Source organism: Tachyglossus aculeatus, chromosome 9, assembly GCF_015852505.1.
Source record: "Tachyglossus aculeatus isolate mTacAcu1 chromosome 9, mTacAcu1.pri, whole genome shotgun sequence".
Lineage (NCBI taxonomy): Eukaryota > Metazoa > Chordata > Mammalia > Monotremata > Tachyglossidae > Tachyglossus > Tachyglossus aculeatus.
In genome coordinates, this window is record NC_052074.1 from 10,239,921 (window position 1) to 10,263,822 (window position 23,902).

Genomic DNA, 23,902 nt, shown 5'->3' on the forward strand with positions numbered 1-23,902 from the left:
GACGAAATCGAGGTGAATGACTAGGTTGGTACTGGAGGAGTGAAGTGTGCAGGCCGGGTTGTAGTAGGAAAGCAGTGAGGTAAGGTAGAAGGGGGCACGTTGACTGCTTTAAAGCCAGTGGGAAGGGAAGGAAAACGAGGCAGTAAGATCAGAGATTTGTCAAGGCTTCTAAAGATGGTGAGGGTGGTGATCTGTCAGATGTGAAGTGGAGGGAGTTCCTGCCAGGAGGGAGAGCATGAGTAAGGTGTCTATGTGAAGTCACATTGCAATTCTGGAAATGCCTAGTTAATGTTCTTCAGTATTTGGTCCAAGAATACCTTGGTTAAGATCTTGCCCACAGTAAAATGCAGTAGAAAGCCCATCTATCTAGCATTCCTAACTTTTCCTCTAATTTCTCATTATAGATAGTCCTTAACAACTCTTCTGTATTGTACTTTCCCAGATGCTTAGTACAGTGCTCGGCACGCAGTAAATGCTCAATTAAGTGCTCAATGAATACCATTAATTAATTGATTGGCTCGCTTGTTCATGACTTTATCATGACTCTATCTTTTTAGTCTTCACAACTGTTTCTGGCCCAGAGGTCTCCCCCTCTAAGAGGATTACTAGGACCCAGCAACCACTTAAAACTATGAGTGCCCCTTGCTCCCTGCCAGCCACCACCAGGATAAATCCCCACCTCCTCCAGGAGCTGGGGACATTTTCAGGTGGGGAAAGGAGGATTTTTAGTAGATTTTTGCAGAAGTGCCATGTGATCCTAATGCCTTACCTCCCAATACAGTGTAAGCTCCTTAAGACAGAATAGTCACTTTTTTGTTCAGTATTTCCCAAGTGTGTGATTCAGTGCCTTGCTACTTCTACAACTCCTACTACTTCTTTACTATTTTTCATGACTTTAATTGCAGCAGCGATTTCCCTGGATTTGGAGCTAAGCTCATGCCTTCACAATTTGTTCAGTGCTCTAGGCCTCATGGAGCTCCACAGAAGACATATTTAGAATATCATTTGTGTTGTTGAAGCCACCTGCATTTTTCAGTACTTGGGATACTTGGGACCAAACAGTTATCTTAGAATTGTTGAAAAGTCCTTGATTTTGTGGCTGCCAACATGTCCCTAGATCTCTTCAGTCTTGGCATTCCACCATTAGAAGCACTTATCTCAACTTGATCTGCATGTCCAATTGCAGATTTTTATACTTGTGAGCAGCTGCAAGTTATTGATGATTCATTTCTGACTTTGCTGCAAATAGTTTTTTTTTTCATTTCACCAAACCAGTCTTGGTGATATCATCATGCAATAACCACTGCCTTATACCTCCTCGGCAGTAATGTTGAAGCTCTCATTTGCAATTCTTGTTAGTACAAGTAGCTTGTGTTCCTTGCTTCAAAAGGGCTTCTGCGATGTTGTCACAGAGCTCCTTGCAGGTGACTCTCCATGAACTTGAAATTGACTCATTTCAAGAACTTCCCTGCCTTTTTCAGCACATTGATTGTCTTGCTCCTGGGAGTAGCGAGCACATGCAACATATGAGATAATAGTCGATTCTGTACTTGGCACCTCTGCAACTTGCAGTGATCCATACGTCTTTCAACTCCAGCTGCCGATAATGATATAATCAATGCAATGCCATCATTTGGTCTTTAGGTTCATTGGTGAGATTTTCCTATTAGTAAAAAGAAAAAAATAATTATTTTAGGAGGGTCATTTTTGATTCAGCATACAGTGAAATACCAGTGTGCTGCTTGTCATGTAGTTTCTTTTGGTTTCTGGGCTGGGATATGTTTCATGGTTACCTGCTCTCCATCAGCAGTAAATTGGTAGTCTTTATTTGTATCATATGTTAAACTATTTCCCTGATTGGACCAAGTAGTCATGTTTCTGAATAATCTCAATTTTTGTATATTTGAATTAACAGATTACATTGTACTTCTTCTGTTCATAAGAATGAGATGGAAAGAGAAAGCATTGGAGACTTACATTACTAGTGATTTTTCAGTTATGTGAAATCTGATTTTTGCATTATTTTTTAGCCTGTAGTAATTCTGTTATAGCTAATATATGACCTAAACCATGTTTTTCATATTTCCCTAGAATCTTATTCTGTATGTACAGGGCATCAAGTCAAATAAGCTATTCATCTTCCCTGACTATTTGATAATATAATTTTTAAGATATTTGGCAATAACATGCAGTGCTTATGACTAAATATCTTCCTGTACAATAGAGAAAAACTTATATTTTTCCTCCAACATTTTGAATTTCTATTATCACAGTGTTGCCTTCTGATTATTCAGATTTTCCTAGTTCTGTAAACTATGTCATTTAAAAGATGTTTCTTATTCCCCCTGGGCAGTTAGTTCCTATTCTTCAATTTTGTATGATTACGAATGACACATTTAGCAAGACTTCCATCAGTTCTGGAATCTTTTCCAACTCAAAACTATCTTTTTCTGAATTTGTTTTTGAGGATGAGTTTTATTCATTCTTCCATGTTTTTGCTTCATTGTCTCACTGGTTCTAAAATACAGCAACATCATCTATTTAGCCTCAGAGCCTCTTTCTTCATCGGAGCAATACAGCCTAATTAAAAATTCAGCTAGTAAGTTAGAAGTAGATGATAAAGTAGAAGCCCAAATATTCTACTTTTGCATTTTGTTTCCAAATTATCTGCAGGGATATAAATTTAGCCTCCTTGCCTTCTGTGCATCTCTCACGTGGGTTCTCTAGAACCAGAGGGAAGAGATGGTGAGATTCAGGGCCCAGCACAACTGTATCATACCCCTTCTCAAAACCATCTCCAGTGTAAGGGATCTTGCCTCCTTCCCTTCCCCACAGCACCTGTGTATATGTATATATGTTTGTACATATTTATTACTCTATTTATTTATTTTACTTGTTCATATCTATTCTATTTATTTTATTTTGTTAGTATGTTTGGTTTTGTTCTCCGTCTCCCCCTTTTAGACTGTGAGCCCACTGTTGGGTAGGGACTGTCTCTATATGTTGCCAACTTGTACTTCCCAAGCGCTTAGTACAGTGCTCTGCACACAGTAAGCGCTCAATAAATACGATTGATTGATTAAGGGATGCGGGAAAAGGGAGAGCACCTACCCCTGGGGACAGTGCCCCCGGAGAGCCCCCCCCCCCCCCCACCAATAAGCCATTCAGCTCAGTGTCACACACTAAGGATGTGAGCATCTGTGCCAACTACTTTTGTGTTCGGAAAGCTCTATAGCACCTGTGGATCAAACTGGCAGCAGACAGCTGTCTCCAACCACCCAACCGCAAAACTCGCACTAAACAGCTAAAAAGCCCTAAAGAAGTCGGAGTACCACCACCTCCCCCCCGACAAGTCACAGTCAGTAGACTGAATGCCAGTCCATGCAAGGCCTAGGGAATTGACCTGCCTGACCTTCCCTTCTTCTCGCCTTGACTGCAGGTCATCGTTTCTGAACTTCATTTACAACTCTCACTTGGTTGCCGTGTCAGTTGTTCAGCAGACCTGTGATTTTGCTTATCATATTAAAGTTATTTGAGGATGATAACGGGAGCATTTGTCAAGTAGTGAATTGCTGTGAAATCATATAGATTATGATCCCTTCCTTAAAAAAGGTTTTATCTGTCCCATTTACTCATAGAAATATAAATATATAAATATAGTGTATTATATATACTATTATTTAATATTTATTTATATGTATTCCTTGTGTTGTATATTTAATATTATTATAATATTATTAAATATTTTATAGTATAAATATATACTATGGACTAAAAATATTTGTCTGTGAAGTTTTTACACCCTTGTCCTTTTGGTAGTATTCATTAGCATTCTGTCGTTCTTCATCATCATTCGTATTTATTGAGCGCTTACTATGTGCAGAGCACTGTATTAAGCGCTTGGGAAGTACAAATTGGCAACATATAGAGACAGTCCCTACCCAACAGTGGGCTCACAGTCTAAAAGACTTCTTTTCTTATTATATTAGAATAATAATGATAATAATAATGGCATTTATTAAGCACTTACTATGTGCAAAGCACTGTTCTAAGCGCTGGGGGGGATACAGAGTGATCAGGTTGTCCCACGTGGGGCTCACAGTCTTAATCCCCATTTTACAGATGAGGTAACTGAAGCACAGAGAAGTTAAGTGACTTGCCCAAAGTCACACAGCTGACAATTGGCGGAGTCGGGATTTGAACCCATGACCTCTGACTCCAAAGCCCGGGCTCTTTCCACTGTAATTCTATAGTGTTAGCACTGTATATCATATTGTGTTCATCTAAAAACCTAGGAGTCATAAAGATCATTGACCTTTATGGTTCATATACATCCTCTGACCTGATAATTGAGTGGCTAGTGATTTTCTGATTGATTCATGTTATGCTCTCTCTGGGTCCAATACATGAAAGCTAAGTGGTTAATGAAGAAATGTATATAATTTGCCCAAAATAGGCTAATGAACATCGGCATATTAGAATATCCCAGGAGAAGAATATACTACCCATCAATTTATAGTAGTTCAAAAATTAATTATGTAAAAGCAACCTTGGCCTTAAATATGCTGTCGATTGTCATAAAAATAACTTTAAAATATTTTGATGCAGTATGATTAATTATATAGGCCATATTTGAATATTTTTAAAAAATGTAGGCCCATTTTAACTTATGTGAATGCCTTAGTATTGATGCAACTTAAAGCTTCCAGAATACTGAACTTTATATTGAATAATGAAAGATATAGCGTGGTGCTTATTCTATATTGTCTTCTAAGGGTTTAGACAAAGTTCTTCTTTATTTTAGCAATATTTTAAGATTTTATTTCTGTTAGACATGGAATATATGAAACGTTCATCTCTACTCAATTTTATTTCTTTTATTTCTTTTGAACCTTTCCTATTTAGGAAAGAAAGTAGTTGTCTAAGAAAGGAAACCAAGAATACCTCCTTCACCCCATGCCAGTTGATAAAATAAATTGCCAGCACATATGTGATGTCACACAAAATCCTAAATTTTTAGATGACAGTTTCAAATAAAAGCAGAGGATGAGGAGAGGAAAAATATGTAAATTACACAATCCTTAGGATAGATACTTAAAAGTTTGTGAGTGAACACTGCCTAAGTGGCATGTAGTGTTTTTTACATTATTATGATTTTAGAATATGAAAGTATAAAATATAGTTTGACTCATTTTTACAGTTCTTAATAAAACTTAATAGCCCTTCAGTGTTGTGTTTTCCAGTTACAAATATAAACTTTAGTTCAGTACTTTAAGGCATTTTTTCTAAGTTTTAAGAAAATATGGGAACTAGCTACAGAAAAGAAAGTGATTGTAATTATAAATTAGGGAGAATTATAACAGAGAAGTAGTTAACCAGGTGAGGTTAAACAAGATAAGATGAATTATGGCCATTTTATAGAATAATGACAGTCTTCATTTTAAGCTACAATGTAAAGTGCTTTATCCTGAGATTAGGTATTGTGGTAGAAGCTAAAACTGCCTTTTTTTCTAGCACTGCCAGAATACAACCTCCTTTTCTTTTTGCGCTAACAAGACTGCTTTACCACCACAGTCCACTCTAAGTAATTAAATCAATCCTTTGTACTTACCGTATTCTCCTCTAGTGACGGTACTAGATCTGATTATATGCTTCATGCATATTCAAAGTATGGCACTGACAGCTCTTTAATGAGCTCTTACTTAATCAGTACGAACAATGTTCATCTTGTTCTTTTTTTCCTTATGCATTAGAGCTAGGAACAGTTGGGAAAAATGAAACATCCAGCATTCATTTGAAAAATATATTGTACTTTGAAAAGTGTCTAAGCTGGGGAAGTTGCATTCTGCCCTTTAAAAGTCTGATGGACAAATTGGATTACTAGTATTGGATTAAATAACAAATGGTTAGAGGAGAAATGAGAAAAGCTTACTGTGATCACAGGCTTTAATATTTTTTGTACTTATAAAGCTGAAGGGGTCTTTAACCAGTTATTAAAGTCAGGATTAATTTGTAATGGTCCAACTTACTGGCTTTAAAAGCTTTTTTAATTTTTTTAAAGCCCCGAAACAATGGTGTAATGATGTATCAGAGGGGAAAAAATAAGTTTAAGATCAGTAGGCTATATATAGATTTCCATCATCTTGTACTAAGTCAGATAAGGGGTTTGGACATACAGTATTGATTCATCCTCAAACATGTTTTTCAGTTAATTTAAATAATCTCTGTGGCATTGTATGCCAGAAGAACAATATGGATATGTTGGCATTTTAAAATTTTAGGTACTTCTCATTCCTAGTGGTGGAATATTTGTTTCATTTTAAAATAAAAAGTGATTATGTCATTTTCCCAAGTAAAAATATAACTGCATATGCTTATGTAAAAATCAGAGGTGTGAGTTTAGCTGAAAATAGCTACTGCATTGTTGTTTTCCTCAAGTACACCCTCTCCCATTGAAAAAAATGATGCTAATTTGAAAATGGGCTTACTAATGCAGGGTTTCTTGAAAGCTCCAATAGTGAAGTGTAAAAGCGGCAACTAAGTTTTAATTCATCTATGTACTTAGTAACAATTTTAAACTGTCAGTTCAAAAATGAAGAAGTTATAATTAAAAATAAAGTATCACAAAATCCAAGCTATTAATATTGCACACATGTGTCATTTCACTGATCAAAAAGACCTTCACCAGGGTACAATTGGCTTTTTTCCAAATTGCAAGCTTTTTCTCAGCTTTTTCTTTTTACTCTTTCTTCTTTTGTTACTGCCCACGGATTTGTGCCTATCGCAGCCTATATCACATGACCCAGTGGCAAGGCATCACATGGTCCAAAGTGAATACAAAAACAGCTACCCTAAGAGAAAGATTAAAAAATACTATAAAACAATAAAGACTTTGTTTAAAATAATGTTTATTAATGCAAGAACATGCCTTTAAACTTCTCATTAACAATATTATGGAATACACCCGTGTCCTTTATTCTTTTAGTCTTAAACAGTAGGTATTAATTTTCCTTTACTGCCAACGCATATATTGTGTTAACTTTTCTATGTAGAGTTGCAACCAGTTGGTACAAAGACAAAGCGGATTCTTATTCTAACGGGATTCTACATTTTAAGTGCAATTGGAAAATTATGTGACAGCATCAGTCGGGACATTTTCTGACTCTAAATAATATTTCTATTTACCCTGTTAGTGTGATATCAAAAACTGAAAATATAAGTATCATCCACAAAAGGAATTATCTGACTTGGAGAAATTGTAGACTAAAATATTTCTTCGTCCTAAAATCCCATATTTCAAATCACAGCCTGTGAAATGTCCTTCACACCACTTGACTTTGTGCTTTCTAGAAAGCAAAACAGAAGGAAGGAAGACTGAGAATTCAACGTACTCTTAACCGTAAATACTACTGCCTCTGGAGACAGGCTGAGTTTTGTGAAACTCAAATTTATTTCTTGACACGGTAAAATCCCCTCCACGCCTTAAAAAAAATTGTATTTTTTTAGTTGGGGGGCAGGGACGAGGTGGGCAGGGATGGTGAATGGTAAATGGATGCAGCTAATATATGAAGTATATGAAAAAATTGATAGGAGAAAGAGCAGTATTCAAAACAAGTATTTGAAACCTTTGAAACTGCTGATCAGCCTCCTTTAATAGAGCAATTCATATGCATCCTGATTTAATATAGCAGCAGTTTACATGGCAATACACAAGTGAATCTCTTGAATTTACTTCTGAAACAATACAAAACAAGCTATTACAGGTGGAAACAAATACTATCTCTGGACATCCGCGTTCTTCCTGATGGCCGTATAATTTACATAATGATTTTTAACATTTCTTTAAATCATGACAGTATGTCTGTCAGCACCTTAAGTTCCTCACTGAAACATAATAACAATTAAGCCTCTGGGGAGGATTTAAACGGTAGAACACTGTGTTTACTGTACTTAGTGTTAATATGATCTGTAGGTATGTTAAGGGGGACTGAAAACATGCATGCCGAAATATTTCAGCTTTAAAAGATTGGCTTATGATTATTTAAACATTGATTTTTTTTTCAGGTTTTGCCCTCTAATCTTATGATATTAACAGTTTAAAATACAGTATTGCGCCAGCTAAAATGATGTATTTCATTTTAAAAACCTGAAAATAACCATTACGAGACTTGTAGAATGTCATATAATAATGGGATGAATCCTGTGTTATAGGAAGGAACACAGAAGAAGAAGAAGCTATGATGCAAGAGTGGTTTATGTTGGTTAATAAGAAAAATGCCTTAATAAGAAGAATGAACCAACTTTCCCTTCTGTAAGTACTCAAAAAAAATCTATTTCTAAGTAGCATATAAAACTGATAGAAAATCTGATCTTTTGTAGGCTTCATTTTCTTCAGACTTAGAATTTTCTTTATCAAATGCCAATACATTTTATGTACATTTACCGAGACAAACACATTTCTATACTTTCTACTTATGTATTAAGATACCTCATAGGGGTGCAAGAAGACTGAGAAAAACGTAGCATTTGCAATATTAAAGACCAAAAAGTGGGAAAGTGAGATATGTAGTAAAAGTGCACAGTTTACTCATACAACAAAACAGTCCTATTTTTTAAGGGAAAATAATTTGAAATTCAGAGAATTTACAGACTTATACAAGCATTCCTTCATTCTGGACAACACTGTATCAGAAAGTATAACAAATGATGCAGATATTTGAACATTCTTGTGCTACCGGTAAAATGTGAATCCCGTTGGTATCCTGGAATAAAATGCTAATGTTTAAATGTAAATATTGATCAGGAAAAGCTAGCATTAGCACAGTTAACAGGGTCAGAAAATAAGGGGAAAATATAAACAGTAAGCATTCTTCATCTCTGGCAGTTAGCCTATTTCAGAGCCTTTTTTCTTTCCTAGTTTCTCACTACCACTGCAGTATTTTCGTTTTCTTTTTAGTATGCCACCTAGTGTAGACAAGGACATACATTCATCTTCTAAAGTAATGACACGAGCTGTTTCTGTGAATTTCTTCCCATAGAATTTTGGCAGAAAACAAAACTTTTTGGTCCTGAATTTTAATTGCATTTCGTGAAAAATTACACATCAGGGTCCGTCTCCGTGATTTCTGTACCAGGAGCCTTCATTCTGAATTGCAAAACAATGTAACGATTGTCTTAACTAAAATAATCGGTATTTAGAGTATCCAAAATGCCCACGTGTTAGAAAACGACTTAGAGAGCACAGGCATATGTACATTTTCCATGCAAAAAAACCCCAAAACACAATGTGAGTAATAATCTACCTGGTAAAGCATTTGGGTTTGTGTATCATTTGTTTGGAGTAGCTTAAAGTTAAAGAGAAAAGTCAGTTATGAGTCCTAAAAATCAATGTAACTTAAAGGTTCTTTTAAGCGTTTAATGATTTAGTAATTAACATATTGATGAACTTTTGCAACTTGCCTAGGGAAAAAGAACATGACCTAGAAAGACGGTACGAACTGTTGAACCGGGAGTTACGGGCAATGCTCGCAATTGAAGGTAAGAAATGTTTTGAGAGTAAAACGCAAAAGTTCCAGCAATGAGATTTGCTTGTCAGAAAGAATTTAAAGATATAATGCACACTGTTGCACCCAGACTTGACTCACTTAGGAGCATGCAAAATATTGCCAATTAAGTAAGTGCCTTACAGGCAAAAAGCAGATTAAGAAATGTATAAGTACCTCATTCAGGCAGATTAATTTTTAAAAGCATAATGTTTTGAAGTAGAATACTAACTGTTGAATATTATTCATTAAGGGTAGGTGAGAACAAGATGAATGAAGTGCAGTGAATAAACTAACAGTGAATAAACTAACAGTATTTTGGTTCATTTTATAAACTTCCAAGAAAATATTTCCACAGGAAGGGGAAAAGACACCTCATAGGTTTTCATCTTTAAAAAAAACTGCTAAATTTCAGCTAAGCATTTCATCATACACAGTGTCAATATGAAAATAAACTATTGGTGCAAACTTTCTCCAGCCTTTTACAGCTCTCAAGCCTAGCCACTGTACCTGAGAGAGATTGACATAGGGGATAAATGAAACAATGACACACTTTTCATAATGCTTTTAAATGAATTATACAATAATCCCAAGGATGATTCATAATATAAGTAAACATCAGATAGCTTAAACTATTTCTTACCTTGAGTTTTTTCAGAAACATCTTAAGTGTTCTCCTTATACCTCTCAGTCGCAACTGTTGTCTTATAGTTCAAAGATGTCTGCTTAAAAGTTAATCCTTTGGGCTCTGTAAAATGGACCTTTTGTCTAATCAATGCAAATTGATTTTCCTATTCTGTATTGACCTCTCAACCCTTTGACAATCCATGGTAATTTCTTTCTTCACCTGATAAGGTACCTGATCTATAATAAATCAATTCTAATTAGTTCAGAGACATCACTGAAAACCCAAGTTTAGAAGAGAAAGCCAGGAAGTAGAGTTGTTTTTAAAAGTCAGAACACAAGAATTGGCAATTCCAAGCAAAATTCAGGCTATTTTCATAGAAAAGGCGTAGAAAATTTTAGATGATGACTTAGGAAATTAAATTTTCATCATTTGTAAAATTTCTCATCTCTAAAAAGCCTGAGGAAAGCTAAGAAAATGCACATCATCCATTCTAGATAAGTGTACCTGTAAAAGTTGCAAAAAGCACTTCTGTCCTGATTGGGATAGAAAAGTACAATGTTCATATCATTGGCTGTGGCATTTTATTTGGCTTTTTGTTTCCTTTGAGAATTTTTGTGGTAGAGAATCTTCACTGCCACATGATCCTAAGTAGCTTTCAGGAAAGAATAAAAAGTTAAACAGATAAATGAAAAGTGGAGGAACCACCCCCAGTCTGGGTGTCCACATGTAAGGATTGAATGGCCGGCTGTTGTTTATGTTACAACTGTTGGCATCCCATAAATACTTTATTTCAGCACTCTATAGGCTTCGACGGTGACACCATCCTGCCTATCAGGCTTACAGTTTAAGTGTCAAAATCCATTCGGCGCACATCTAACACTTGTGACCAAGCATCCAATGTGGATGTGGAAAATTATTTTTTTAGAAGGCCAAGAAGAGAATGATTAAGCCTTTAAAGGGAATGTTTGAAAGCAGATGCCCTTTTTTGGTGTTAGTTGCTGGGTTTTGGTGAACTGATATAGCTGTCTCGGGAGCGAAAATTTCACGAAATCCATCAGTCAGTGCTTATTTGGCTAGGTGATGGTAGGAAAAAGGAAAATCGGCCTGTCCTGTTAGCCTGAGCAGTTGTGTGGGCGGTACTGTCGAATAGAGGTGCTGACCGTTGTAATGCTCAATGATCTGAAGACAGTGCTCTCTTAGCCAACTACTAAAATGGGTACATATGCAGTTGAATAGCCTTTTGGAGGGTTAAAGCACTTCACACAGCACATGAATAGGCTACAGTGGTTAAAAAATGTATGTGCCTCTCTCCCTCAGCAACCTCCCCCACCTCAATTTACAGGGATAAGGCGGAGGGTAAAGGACAGTCTGCGTATAGTATCAACTGGTCTTTTCATCAGCAGATATTGAAATGATTAACCAGAAGAAGACCTGTGAGCAGCATAATATTAAGTCCTTGGTTTTTTAGGACATGTAAGTGTGACCACTCTGTCCATTTCGTTGAAAATTTGTCATCAGTGGAATTTTATGATACTGAGCCGAGAGTAGGATGACACCTCAAGCCATCAAACATCCGTTGGAGACCCTCTCTCTTTTTTTTTGTTCCTGGTTATTTAATGCCCCCTTAGGATAAATTCTTTTCTGCACACGTTGGGGTGGGCTTTTAAAAAGTGCTGTGTTCATTTTCTGCCCAAGAAATGGATCTTCTTTAGGGTTTTGTACATCTTGATTTATTCTTGGCTTATAGTTTGAAGTGGGTGCTCTTCTAAAAGGATTTATGCATAGGTTCACTATTTTTGTAGTTATGGTTTATATGATAAGCTTTTTATATTTAAAATCAATATGTAATCCTGTGGAGGAGCTTATCCCCTAAAACCCCATTTGTAAATCTATTTTAGCTTTGTTACACCGCACAGCCACAGTATTCCATAGATTGATTAGGTTCAGCAGTAGAATCCTATCAAATGGCCTGCTCTGATGATGATGCAAACTCTTTCAGGATTGCTAGTTGACTGGAACTAAAGATAAGACTTGACTGCAATCCCCCAATGTGCTCTTTACAAAACTAGTGTTAATTTTCATCAAAGTGAGGGGCTTGTTTATAGTGGCAAGGTTGAAGGTTTACTACAAGAACTTTAGGCCATTTCTGTTACAGTGTTTATATGGGAAACTCTTGCCTTTTTGCAAAGCAATTATCAGCTTATTGTAGACAATACTAATCTGTAGGAATGTAACTACATATAGTAAAAAAATTCAAATAGAACAGCAGTTATTTGTACATAGCTCCTAGGGAGGTAGAAATAAACAGTATCTCTTACTTTTCCACCCCTTTTACCCAAAACTTAATCCTATTTTGTTGACTGTATAGCTTTTCTAGCAGAGCGAGCTGGAATCTTTAAATTAATCGTAACCTATATTGACTTTCCCAAAGCTATAGTCAGAGTAGGTAGCTGTGACTGGCATTATAGGTAAGTAATCCCGTGTCAAAATGCTTAACAGGTAGGCCACAAACCTGCTGTTGGTTTTTAAAATAGTACAATATTTCTCTTTGAAGCTTTTCTAAAGGGCTTTTTTTTGCCATTGACTTTAATACATAGAACAGAGTAATATTGCCGTATGTATAAAGTTATAGAGAGAGATATATATACATATCTGTAACTGTATATTTATATGTAACTTTAGGAACTATATAGGAATATGGTTTTACATATAAAGTTTGGTTTTATATATGCACCTTGTATATGAAGTTGTTTCCTCAGTTTCACAACGGGCATTTAAATCATTTTTGTTTTCAGAATGGAAAAACATCATTATTCCCATACCAAAGAAAAGTAAATGATAAAGCCTGCTCCAAAAGTAAAATTGAATGTTTGCAGAATACAAACATTTATTCTCTGCACTTCGGTTCCTTAAAATTGTATTCTGTTCCATAGATGAACATAATTAAAAAACTGAGGAATAAAAATAAAATAAGAACAAATGTTTGAGATCTGACCAGTTAAATCTGGTATTGAAAATAGTGAACTTTGGTTTTCTAAAATTCAGAGAAAAAGCAAAGTTTATTTTTTTTTATTCATGAAAAATAGCAATCAGTGAACTCATAAAAAAATCAAAGAATAACATGGGGACATTTTCGGAGAAGGATTTCTGTTTTATCTAGATCAAGTACTGAAACTTTCTGTTGAGGAAATCTCGACCGATAAGTTTGTAAATTGGAGTGATATCAAGTAATTGTGGTACGAATTGGACCAAACTGAAGAATAGTGAGAGAAAATTATGAATTCTGAAATTTGGGTGTTATTTCCTTATCATTCACAGTTGGTTCAGAGATTAATAATTTATTGTTCGTAATCTGTTCTATTGACTTGGACCAGTTGTGTAGTAGTTTCAGTAGATTGTATTTATGAGAGAATACGGTTGTATTTGACAAAAGGTTCAGTGGTTCAGCTCTTACAAAAAGGTATAAAGCTTAGGAAATTGCAAACGTGCCCTTGGAAGTTTTAAGTGGAAAGATTTGTTTTTATCAAAGCCTGTTAATCTTCTAGAGACAGATTTAAGTTTGTGGCAAATGAAACAATTTTGACTCCAATTAAATTCTGAACAGTTTCTCGATACTACAGTTACCTGGAATCCACCCCTTGGGTAGTTCTGTTAGATTAAAATACACACTTGTAAATGTTGTCTTCTATCATCCGTCCATTATTTCATTTTAATCTTAGAGTCCAAACAGTAGTGAGTGGTATGGGTTTTAGTGTTCCTGCAGGTTTACTGTTTGAAAGAAGAAACGGTTTTTTTGCAAATTAGATAGGTTTTAAAACAGGGACTATATCCAGAGAACTTCCCGCCGTAAGGTGTGTGGCCGTGTACATGCTTCTGCCTGGAGAATAATTCAGGATTTTGTATCGGTGCGCAATAATTTCATTTACATACTTATTTGTGTTTTCATATTCTTCTATATGAATGTGTGATGTATGTGCATGCATCTCTTCCTACTGACAAAATGACAGCGATAAAAGCGAATTAAACATTTCTTGCTTTTCGCTGCCGTTTTAACCTTTATCGCACGATGATGCATCTAATTTTTAATTTGTAAATACAAGACAGAATTCCCTCTAGCACCCCTTGCTTTCATAAGGTTGCCGAGCAGTTTGCTGTGTTGAATAAATTTTGCTTTGGAGGGGGGTCAGGGGGATTTGAACCAGCACATTCTTGTGTGGTTTGTGAAGATTCACATGGTAACCATTGGTGTGCATTGTTAGGTTTATCTGAATAAGCACCAGCCATGTGAGTTTTAACATGATTGCCCAGGGCAATGGAGAGAGGAGAGAGAAACCCAAAAGGATTGCACACCCTCTTTCCTCTGTTTTTTGGGAAAGTGTTTAGTGGGGGGCGGGGGGGAAGGACACTGCGTGAGTCGGTGGCTATGGATTTTTTCTTTTTTTAAGCCGGTGTCCTGTTTCCCTCCTGGTCCTCATTTGTTCTGCTATCTCCCTCATCATCTACTTCTTCTTTTCATTGTTTACCTTCCTAATGAGGGAGGCGGAGTAGACTGGTGGTTGATTGACAACTACAAGCCCTTACAGTCTGGCTGGAGAGCAGTTGGCTTTGGCTTCACACGGGCTTCAAATGTGAAATTCGCCCCCATTTTTATGAAATTAAAGTGCCCCCTGCTCAAGACAGGAGCAGGACCAATGGGATTCCCTAAAGGGCTCTAGGATCCCCTTTCTCCCGGGGACGCAGGCCGGCCCGCTCCGGGTTGCCTTCGGATTTCCCGAGCTTTTTCTTCCAAGTGATTCCAGACTCCAGTCCGTAATTACCCTTTGCGAAGGGGCCTTCATTTCAGCCGGTCGAGCCAGCCTCTCCCGGAGAAAGCCGAGTCGTGGCGATCGAGAGAGCTCCCGCGTGATACTGCAGGAGCACGTTGGTTTTTACTTCAAAGGAAAATGCTAATTAGCGGATAGACTACTTTTAAAGTTAGGGCGAAGCATCGGGAGCCCAGGGTGAAGGGCGTCCGACCGCTCCAGCGGGCCGAGGCGGAAATTTGCGGCGCCTCGGCCGTTTGGGGTGGGGAGTGGGGGGCCGGCCTGGGGGCTCAGGGACTCACTCGCGGTGTCTGCGGGGGGAGTCACCCGTGGCCTCGCTCCCGTCCATACCCCCGGGCCCGTCCGCGGCCCCCACACCCGTCCACAGCCCCCAGACCCTTCCACAGCTCGAAACATCCAGGGCTTGTCTGCAGCTGCAGCCCCCAAGCCCGTCCACAACCCGAAGCCTCCCGGGCCTATCTGAGCCCCCAGACCCATTCACAGCCCCCAGACCATCCACAGCCCCCAGACCATCCTCAGCCCCCAGACCATCCACAGCCCCCAGACCATCCACAGCCCCCAGACCATCCACAGCTCGAAACACCCAGGGCTTGTCCGCAGCCCCCAGAGCGGTCCACAGCCCCCAGGCCCGTCCACAACCCGAAGCCTCCCGGGCCTATCTGAGCCCCCAGACCCATCCACAGCCCCCAGATCCGTCCACAGCCCCCAGACCATCCACAGCCCCCAGACCATCCACAGCCCCCAGACCATCCACAGCCCCCAGACCATCCTCAGCCCCCAGACCATCCACAGCCCCCAGACCATCCACAGCTCGAAACACCCAGGGCTTGTCCGCAGCCCCCAAAGCGGTCCACAGCCCCCAGGCCCGTCCACAACCCGAAGCGTCCCGGGCCTATCTGAGCCCCCAGACCCATCCACAGCCCCCAGATCCGTCCACAGCCCCCAGATCCGTCCACAGCCCCCAGACCATCCACAGCCCCCAGACCCGTCCACAGCTCGAAACACCCAGGGCTTGTCCGCAGCTGCAGCCCCCAAGCCCGTCCACAACCCGAAGCCTCCTGGGACTATCTGAGCCCCCAGACCCATCCACAGTCCCCAGACCATCCACAGCCCCCAGACCACCCACAGCTCAAAACACCCAGTTCTTGTGTCCGCAGCCCCCAGAGCAGTCTGCAGCCCCCAGGCCCGTCCACAACCCGAAGCCTCCCGGGCCTATCTGAGCCCCCAGACCCATCCACAACCCCCAGACCATCCACAGCCCCCAGACCATCCACAACCCCCAGACCATCCACAGCCCCCAGACCATCCACAACCCCCAGACCATCCACAGCCCCCAGACCATCCACAGCTCGAAACACCCAGGGCTTGTCCGCAGCCCCCAGAGCGGCCCACAGCCCCCAGGCCCGTCCACAACCCGAAGCCTCCCGGGCCTGAGCCCCCAATCAATCAATCGTATTTATCGAGCGCTAACTGTGGTGCAGAGCACTGTACTAAGCGCTTGGGAAGGACAAGTTGGCAACATAGACAGCCCCCCAGACCCGTCCACAGCCCCCAGGCCCCACCACAACTCCAAGCCCCCAGGCCCATCCACAATCAATCAAGCAATCAATCGTACTGATTGAGCGCTTAGTGTGTTCAGAGCACTGGACTAAGCGCTTGGGAAGTACAAGTTGGCAACATCTAGAGACAGTCCCTACCCAACAGTGGGCACCTTGGGCAGAAGAGCAGCCGTCTGCGAGGCGGCCGGACCGGGCCCCGCCTGTAACGCGCCTCTCTCTCTCTCTCTCTCTCCCTCTCCCTCCCTGTGTCTCTCCGCCCCCCACCCCCTCCAGACTGGCAGAAGACCGAGGCCCAGAAGAGGCGAGAGCAGCTGCTGCTGGACGAGCTGGTGGGCCTCGTCAACAAGCGCGACGCCCTCGTCCGGGACCTGGACGCCCAGGAGAAGCAGTGAGTCGGCCGGGGGGCGAGGGAAGGAAGCAAGGCCCCCCCTCCGAGGAGCCCCAAAGTTGGGGAAAAGTTAGGCCGAACCCCGGGGGGAAACCGTCTCATCCCCTTCTCCTTTGTCTCCCAGGGCCGAGGAAGAAGACGAGCACTTGGAGCGAACCCTGGAGCAAAACAAAGGCAAGATGGCCAAGAAAGAGGAGAAGTGTGTCCTCCAGTGACCGGCCTCACCTTTCCTCGCAAAGCCCCCGGCCCCAAGCCTGCCAACCGCAGCCTGTCGCCTAGCCGATTTTCAAACTTTCCCATTCTGTTCGGCCAGAATGGACTCCACCTTCCCCTCCCCACCTCCAGCCCGTCCTTCCCCCGCGAATAATATTATTCAGAGATAGCTTTGTATCGGGATTTTACTTGTGAGCTAGTCGTTTTTGTCGAAATCACGTGAAATAGAGTTGCACAGACACATCGCGGGGGCTCTGGGTATGGAAGATGCTACGAGGAGGTGGATTTTGGGGGGGTTGGCGTGGAAGATGTCTTGGGGGGGGTGGGGAACGGCACCCCCCTCCCTCGACGTTAAGGAAAACAAAAGTCTGGTTTTTCTGTTCGTAATTGCGTAGGTGAGGGTGGGGGTGGGATGAGAAAAATATCATGAATGGTTTCATCTAGTCCTGCCATATGTAATACTTAATAAGCTACCTAAATTTTATAGTTAGATCACATACAATCAAATTATTAATCTGTGCTCTATTTACAAGTGGGGGGGCGGGGGGGGGTTTCCTGCGGTTTTACGTTTTACTGTAAGCATAATACCAGTTCAGTCCCTGTGATTTGTCGGAGGAAGGTTCTATAAAGAGAGACTGCAAAGGGCCCTGCGATTTGAAGACGTGATAGGAGAAGGGGCTAATTGACACGCATCGGTTTACAGAAGCGTTTCTTCATCAAAGGATCAGAGGCTGCGCCATCTTTTATTGATCATTATTTATTATATCTAGTTTGGTTCCCTCGTTTTGTTGGGTCTCTCTACATTGGCTCAAGAATGCTGTTAATATTTATTCTGTATCTATAAAAGTCTACCCTTCCACCGTGTGCGAATTCCCCCGTTAATGTTTTCTTCTCTAGCATAGTTCTGTCTCTTTTTTTGTGAAACGGTTACCTGTTTATTTATTATAATACTGTCACATATAAATTTTCAATAAAAACCGAATCTTTCTTACCGTAAATGCAGCCGTTCTTGGCTTACAGTGCAGACATTTAGCACTTTGTAGTGATTGTGAGTTCGTCAGCGATTTTTGAAAATAGAAATGCGAAGCAATTCTGGAGTCACAAACTGGAGCCCAAGTTGAGTCGATCTACTCTATGCCGGGGCCCGCCAACCGAACTTAGAAACTGAAAGGCAATTGAAACGGCATTTCTTTTTGAAAGTTTCTCAAAGCCCACAGGAAAAAAAAAAGAGGGGGTTGCCATCCTTAATCGAGGCTGCTCTGCGTGCAAAATGTATCAGATAATTTATTCTTCACTCGACAGTTTCCTTTAAAGTGCGAATTCATCTTAACTGAGGTTGGCACTGAAGTGAGGGAAAACTCAGTCTTCCATTAACTTCGGAGGTCGTTTGGGTTCGGGAGGCTTTTACAGTCATTGTTTCTGAAGTGAAATAAATGAGTCGGGGCCGGGGGCTGCGGGAAGAGCTTTCACTAGGAGCTACGGATTGAGAAAAACGAATAATTCTTAGCAGTTCGGATCATCTCATCTGTCAACCGTTCCTCCGTAAAGGCGTCCTAAACAAAGGAAGCTTGTTCAACAAGTCTGTGGACCTGAAAATAATAACGCAGTGGTTGATGCCTTAGCTGTCACTTGTTTTGAAAGAAAAGTATGGCTGGCGTAAGTTCGAAAAGCATACAACCTTTCCCCGCACCTCCCCATCACCCACCTCCAAAGAGGTGGGGGGGAAATACAACAGCTGAATTAGCTTCCGTCAGGACCCTGTTTGGTTTTTTTTTTTTCTCTGTCTCCCCCTTCTAGACTGTGAGCCCACTGTTGGGTAGGGACTGTCTCTATATGTTGCCAATTTGTACTTCCCAAGCGCTTAGTACAGTGCTCTGCACATAGTAAGCGCTCAATAAATACGATTGATGATGATTATTACAGCGTTCTGCACACAGTAAGCGCTCTATAAATACGATTGAGCCCGCTGTTGGGTAGGGATTGTCTCTATATGTTGCCAGCTTGTACTTCCCAAGCGCTTAGTACAGTGCTCTGCACAGTAAGCGCTCAATAAATACGATTGATTGTGACCTCCCCAGCAATTAGAACAGTGCTTCGCACATAGTAAGCGCTTAATACATGCCATCATTACTATTATTACAGTGCTCTGCACACAGTACGCCCTCAATAAATACGATTGACTGATTGACTGGTTGATTGTAACCTCCCCAGCGCTTAGAACAGTGCTTCGCACATAGTAAGCGCTTAATACATGCCATCATTATTATTATTACAGTGCTCTGCACACAGTAAGCGCTCAATAAATACGATTGACTGATTGACTGGTTGATTGTATCCTCCCCAGCACTTAGAACAGTGCTTCGCACATAGTAAGCGCTTAATACATGGCATCATTATTATTATTATTATTACAGTGCTCTGCACACAGTAAGCCCTCAATAAATACGATTGACTGATTGACTGGTTGACTGTAACCTCCCCAGCGCTTAGAACAGTGCTTCGCACACAGTAAGTGCTTAATACATGCCATCATTATTATTATTATTATAGTGCTTTGCACACAGTAAGCGCTCAATAAATACGATTGAGCCCACTGTTGGGTAGGGACTGTCTCTATAATGTTGCCAACTTGGACTTCCCAAGCGCTTAGTACAGTGCTCTGCACACAGTAGGTGCTCAATAAATACGATTGGTTGATTGACTGATTGTAACCTCCCCAGCGCTTAGAACAGTGCTTCGCACATAGTAAGCGCTTAGCACATGCCATCATTATTATTATTATTATTTTTACAGTGCTCTGCACACAGTAAGCGCTCAATAAATACGATTGAGCCCACTGTTGGGTAGGGACTGTCTCTATATGTTGCCAACTTGTACTTCCCAAGCGCTTAGTCCAGTGCTCTGCACACAGTAAGCGCTCAATAAATACGATTGATTGATTATAACCTCCCCAGCAATTAGAACAGTGCTTTGCACACAGTAAGCGCTTAATACATGCCATCATTATTATTATTACAGTATTCTGCACACAGTAAGCGCTCAATAAATTCGATTGATTGATTGATTGTAACCTCCCCAGCAATTAGAACAGTGCTTCTCACATAGTAAGCGCTTAATACATGCCATCATTATTATTATTACAGCGTTCCGCACACAGTAAGCGCTCAATAAATACGATTGAGCCCACTGTTGGGTAGGGACTGTCTCTATCTGTTGCCAACTTGTACTTCCCAAGCGCTTAGTCCAGTGCTCTGCACACAGTAAGCGCTCAATAAATACGATTGATTGATTGATTGATTGAAGAAAAGTTACCGCGAAGTTTCAAGGGAGGAAAATACATCGTGCAGGAAGTTGGATGTGGGGGGGGGGGGGGAACGAGAGCTGTAGAGCCCGCCGGGTATCCTATTTATTTTATTTTGTTAGTATGTTTGGTTTTGTTCTCTGTCTCCCCCTTTTAGACTGTGAGCCCACTGTTGGGGAGGGACTGTCTCTATGTTGCCAATTTGTACTTCTCAAGCGCTTAGTACAGTGCTCTGCACATAGTAAGCGCTCAATAAATACGATTGATGAGGAGGAGGAGGAGGAGGATGGGAGTGGGAATGGGGGATTACAAGCCCCATCTCGCGAAGAATCTGTTGAGAAGCAGCCCTCCAAGCCCCCCGGGGAGAGGCCTCCTGGGATCCCCGAATCCCGAGCGAAGAGCGGGGAGGCGGAGGAGGGAATCAATCAATCAGTAATAATGATAATAATAATGGCATTTATTAAGCGCTTACTATGTGCAAAGCACTGTTCTAAGCTCTGGGGAGGTTACAAGGTGATTAGGTTGTCCCACGTGGGGCTCACAGTCTTAATCCCCATTTTACAGATGAGGCAACTGAGGCCCAGAGAAGTGAAGTAGAAGAAGAAGAAGAAGAAGAAGAAGAAGAAGAAGAAGAAGAATGGCATTTATTAAGCGCTTACTATGTGCAAAGCACTGTTCTAAGCTCTGGGGAGGTTACAAAGTGATTAGGTTGTCCCAAGGGGCTCACAGTCTTAATCCCCATTTTACAGACGAGGCAACTGAGGCCCAGAGAAGTGACTTGCCCAAAGTCACACAGCTGACAAATGGTGGGGCCGGGATTTGAACCCCTGACCTCCGACTCCAAAGCCCGGGCTCTTTCCATTGAGCCACGCTGCTTCTCCAATCAGTCGTATCTATTGAGCGCTTACTGTGTGCAGAGCACTGGACTAAGCGCTTGTGGAAGTACAAATTGGCAACATCTAGAGAGTCCCTCCCCAACAGTGGGCTCAAAGTCGGAAAGGGGGAGACAGAGGTCAAAACGAAACATACTAACAAAATAAAATAAATAGAATAGAAATGTACAAGTAAAATGGAGTAATAAATATGTACAACAGTGAGCTCACAGTCTAAAAGGGGGAGACAGAGAACAAAACCAAACATACTAACAAAATAAAATAGAGTAGATATGTACAAGTAAAATAGAGTAATGAATATGTACAACAGTGAGCTCACAGTCTAAAAGGGGGAGACAGAGAACAAAACCAAACATACTAACAAAATAAAATAAATAGAATAGATATGTACAAGTAAAATAGAGTAATAAATATGTACAAATATATATACATATATACAGGTGCTGCGGCGAAGGGAAGGAGGTAAGATGAGGGGGATGGAGAGGGGGAGAGGAAGGAAGGAAGGGAAGGGAAGATGCGGTAAAATAAATAGAATAGATATGTATAAGATAGAGTAATAAATATGTACAGACATATATACATATATACAGGTGCTGCGGGGAAGGGAAGGAGGTAAGATGAGGGGGATGGAGAGGGGGAGAGGAAGGAAGGGAAGGAGGTAAGATGAGGGGGATGGAGAGGGGGAGAGGAAGGAAGGGAAGGGAAGATGCGGGTCCGGGAGAGGCGGGGACACGTGTCACACCTCCTGCTCCCCGCTCCCTGCCCCCGAAGGCCTGGGACGAAGGGATGCGGGAGGGATGCGGGGGGAGAGACGCCGAGTCAGGCAGGGAAAAGGGGGAATGAAGGGAGCAGGGAGGGGAAGGAGGAGAAAGCTCCCACCCCATCCATCCATCCATCCATCCATCCATCCATCCATCCATCCATCCATCCTTCCATCCATCCATCCCTCCATCCATCCTTCCATCCATCCTTCCATCCATCCCTCCATCCATCCAATCGTATCTACTGAGCGCTTACTGTGTGCACAGCACTGTACTGAGCGCTTGGGAAGGACAAGTCGGCAGCATTTCCAACCCTCCAGCTCGACCACGTGTTTTGCTTTGTTGTCTGTCTCCCTCTTCTAATAATAATAATAATAATAATGGTATTTGTTAAGCGCTTACTATGTGCAAAGCACTGTTCTAAGCGCTGGGGAGGTTACAAGGTGATCAGGTTGTCCCACTGGGGGCTCACAGTCTTAATCCCCATTTTACAGATAAGGGAACTGAGGCCCAGAGAAGTTAAGTGACTTGCCCAGAGTCACACAGCCAGTAAGTGGTGGAGTCGGGATTTGAACCCATGACCTCTGCCTCCAAAGCCCGGGCTCTTTCCACTGAGCCACGCTGCTTCTCTAACGCTGCTTCTCGACTGTGAGCCCACTGTTGGGTAGGGACTGTCTCTAGATGTTGCCAACTTGGACTTCCCAAGCGCTTGGTACAGTGCTCTGCACACAGTAAGCGCTCAATAAATACGATTGATGATGATGATGTTGGGTAGGGACTGTCAACTTGGACTTCCCAAGCGCTTAGGGCAGTGCTCTGCACACAGTAAGCGCTCACTAAATACGATTGACTGATTGATTCTAGACGGTGAGCCCGTTGATGGGTAGGGGACCGTCTCTATGTTGCCGACTTGGACTTCCCGAGCCCTCAGCACAGTGCTCTGCACACAGTGAGCGCTCAATAAATACGATTGACTGACTGATTGATTCTAGCCTGTGAGCCCGTTGTTGGGTAGGGGACCGTCTCTCTATGTTGCCAAGTTGGACTTCCCGAGCCCTCAGCACAGTGCTCTGCACACAGTGAGCGCTCACTAAAATCGATTGACTGATTGATTGATTCTAGCCTGTGAGCCCGTTGTTGGGTAGGGGACCGTCTCTCTATGTTGCCAACTTGGACTTCCAAAGCGCTTAGTCCAGTGCTCTGCACACAGTAAGCGCTCAATAAATACGATTGATTGACTGATTGATTCTAGAAGGTGAGCCCGTTGTCGGGTAGGGGACCGTCTCTCTATGTTGCCAACTTATACTTCCATAGCGCTTAGTACAGTGCCCTGCACACAGTGAGCGCTCAATAAATACAACTGAGTGAATGAATCCATCCATCCCTCCTTATCTCCATCCCGCCCCACCTTGCCCCCCATTGGAGCGGCCGGGCCCTCCTCCTAACTACCAAGGAGGGAAGGAGAGGGGAGGGGACCGGGTGGAGAGTTGAGGGACCCGGTGGGGGTATTTGTCCCCAAGAGCTGGCACTGGTACCCGGGTCCATGAGGCCAAGAGGGGTTTGGGGGGCTGCTCCCTAAGTCCCTTGCCCAGAAAAGGCGACGGGGAAGTCGCTGGACTTACCTGGGCACACGGTGCGACCCAAGAGGGGGCGGGGGGCACCCTTGGGGCCGTTGCCCCCTTGCCCTCTGCCCCCTGCCAGGGCTTTGGCGGCTCCTTCTCCTCCTCCCGCTCTGCCACCTTGGCTCTGCCAGCCTCCCGGCCGCCTCCAATCCACCGCGCCGCCAAACTTGGC

At 41.9% G+C, this 23,902-nt stretch overlaps 1 protein-coding gene across 5 annotated transcripts in view; it reads left to right on the forward strand.

The window, feature by feature from the left end:
- Positions 1 to 18,151, forward strand: part of EHBP1 (EH domain binding protein 1) — a 256,095-nt gene extending 237,944 nt beyond the window's left edge. For all 5 annotated transcript variants that reach the window (XM_038750933.1, XM_038750935.1, XM_038750937.1 and 2 more), the window contains 4 exons: positions 8,212 to 8,311; positions 9,464 to 9,537; positions 16,826 to 16,940; positions 17,065 to 18,151. In XM_038750933.1, coding sequence (XP_038606861.1) covers positions 8,212 to 8,311; positions 9,464 to 9,537; positions 16,826 to 16,940; positions 17,065 to 17,155 — 380 coding nt within the window. In that variant the 3' untranslated portion in view covers positions 17,156 to 18,151. The remainder of the gene's footprint in view (positions 1 to 8,211; positions 8,312 to 9,463; positions 9,538 to 16,825; positions 16,941 to 17,064) is intronic.
- Positions 18,152 to 23,902: the final 5,751 nt, after the last annotated feature.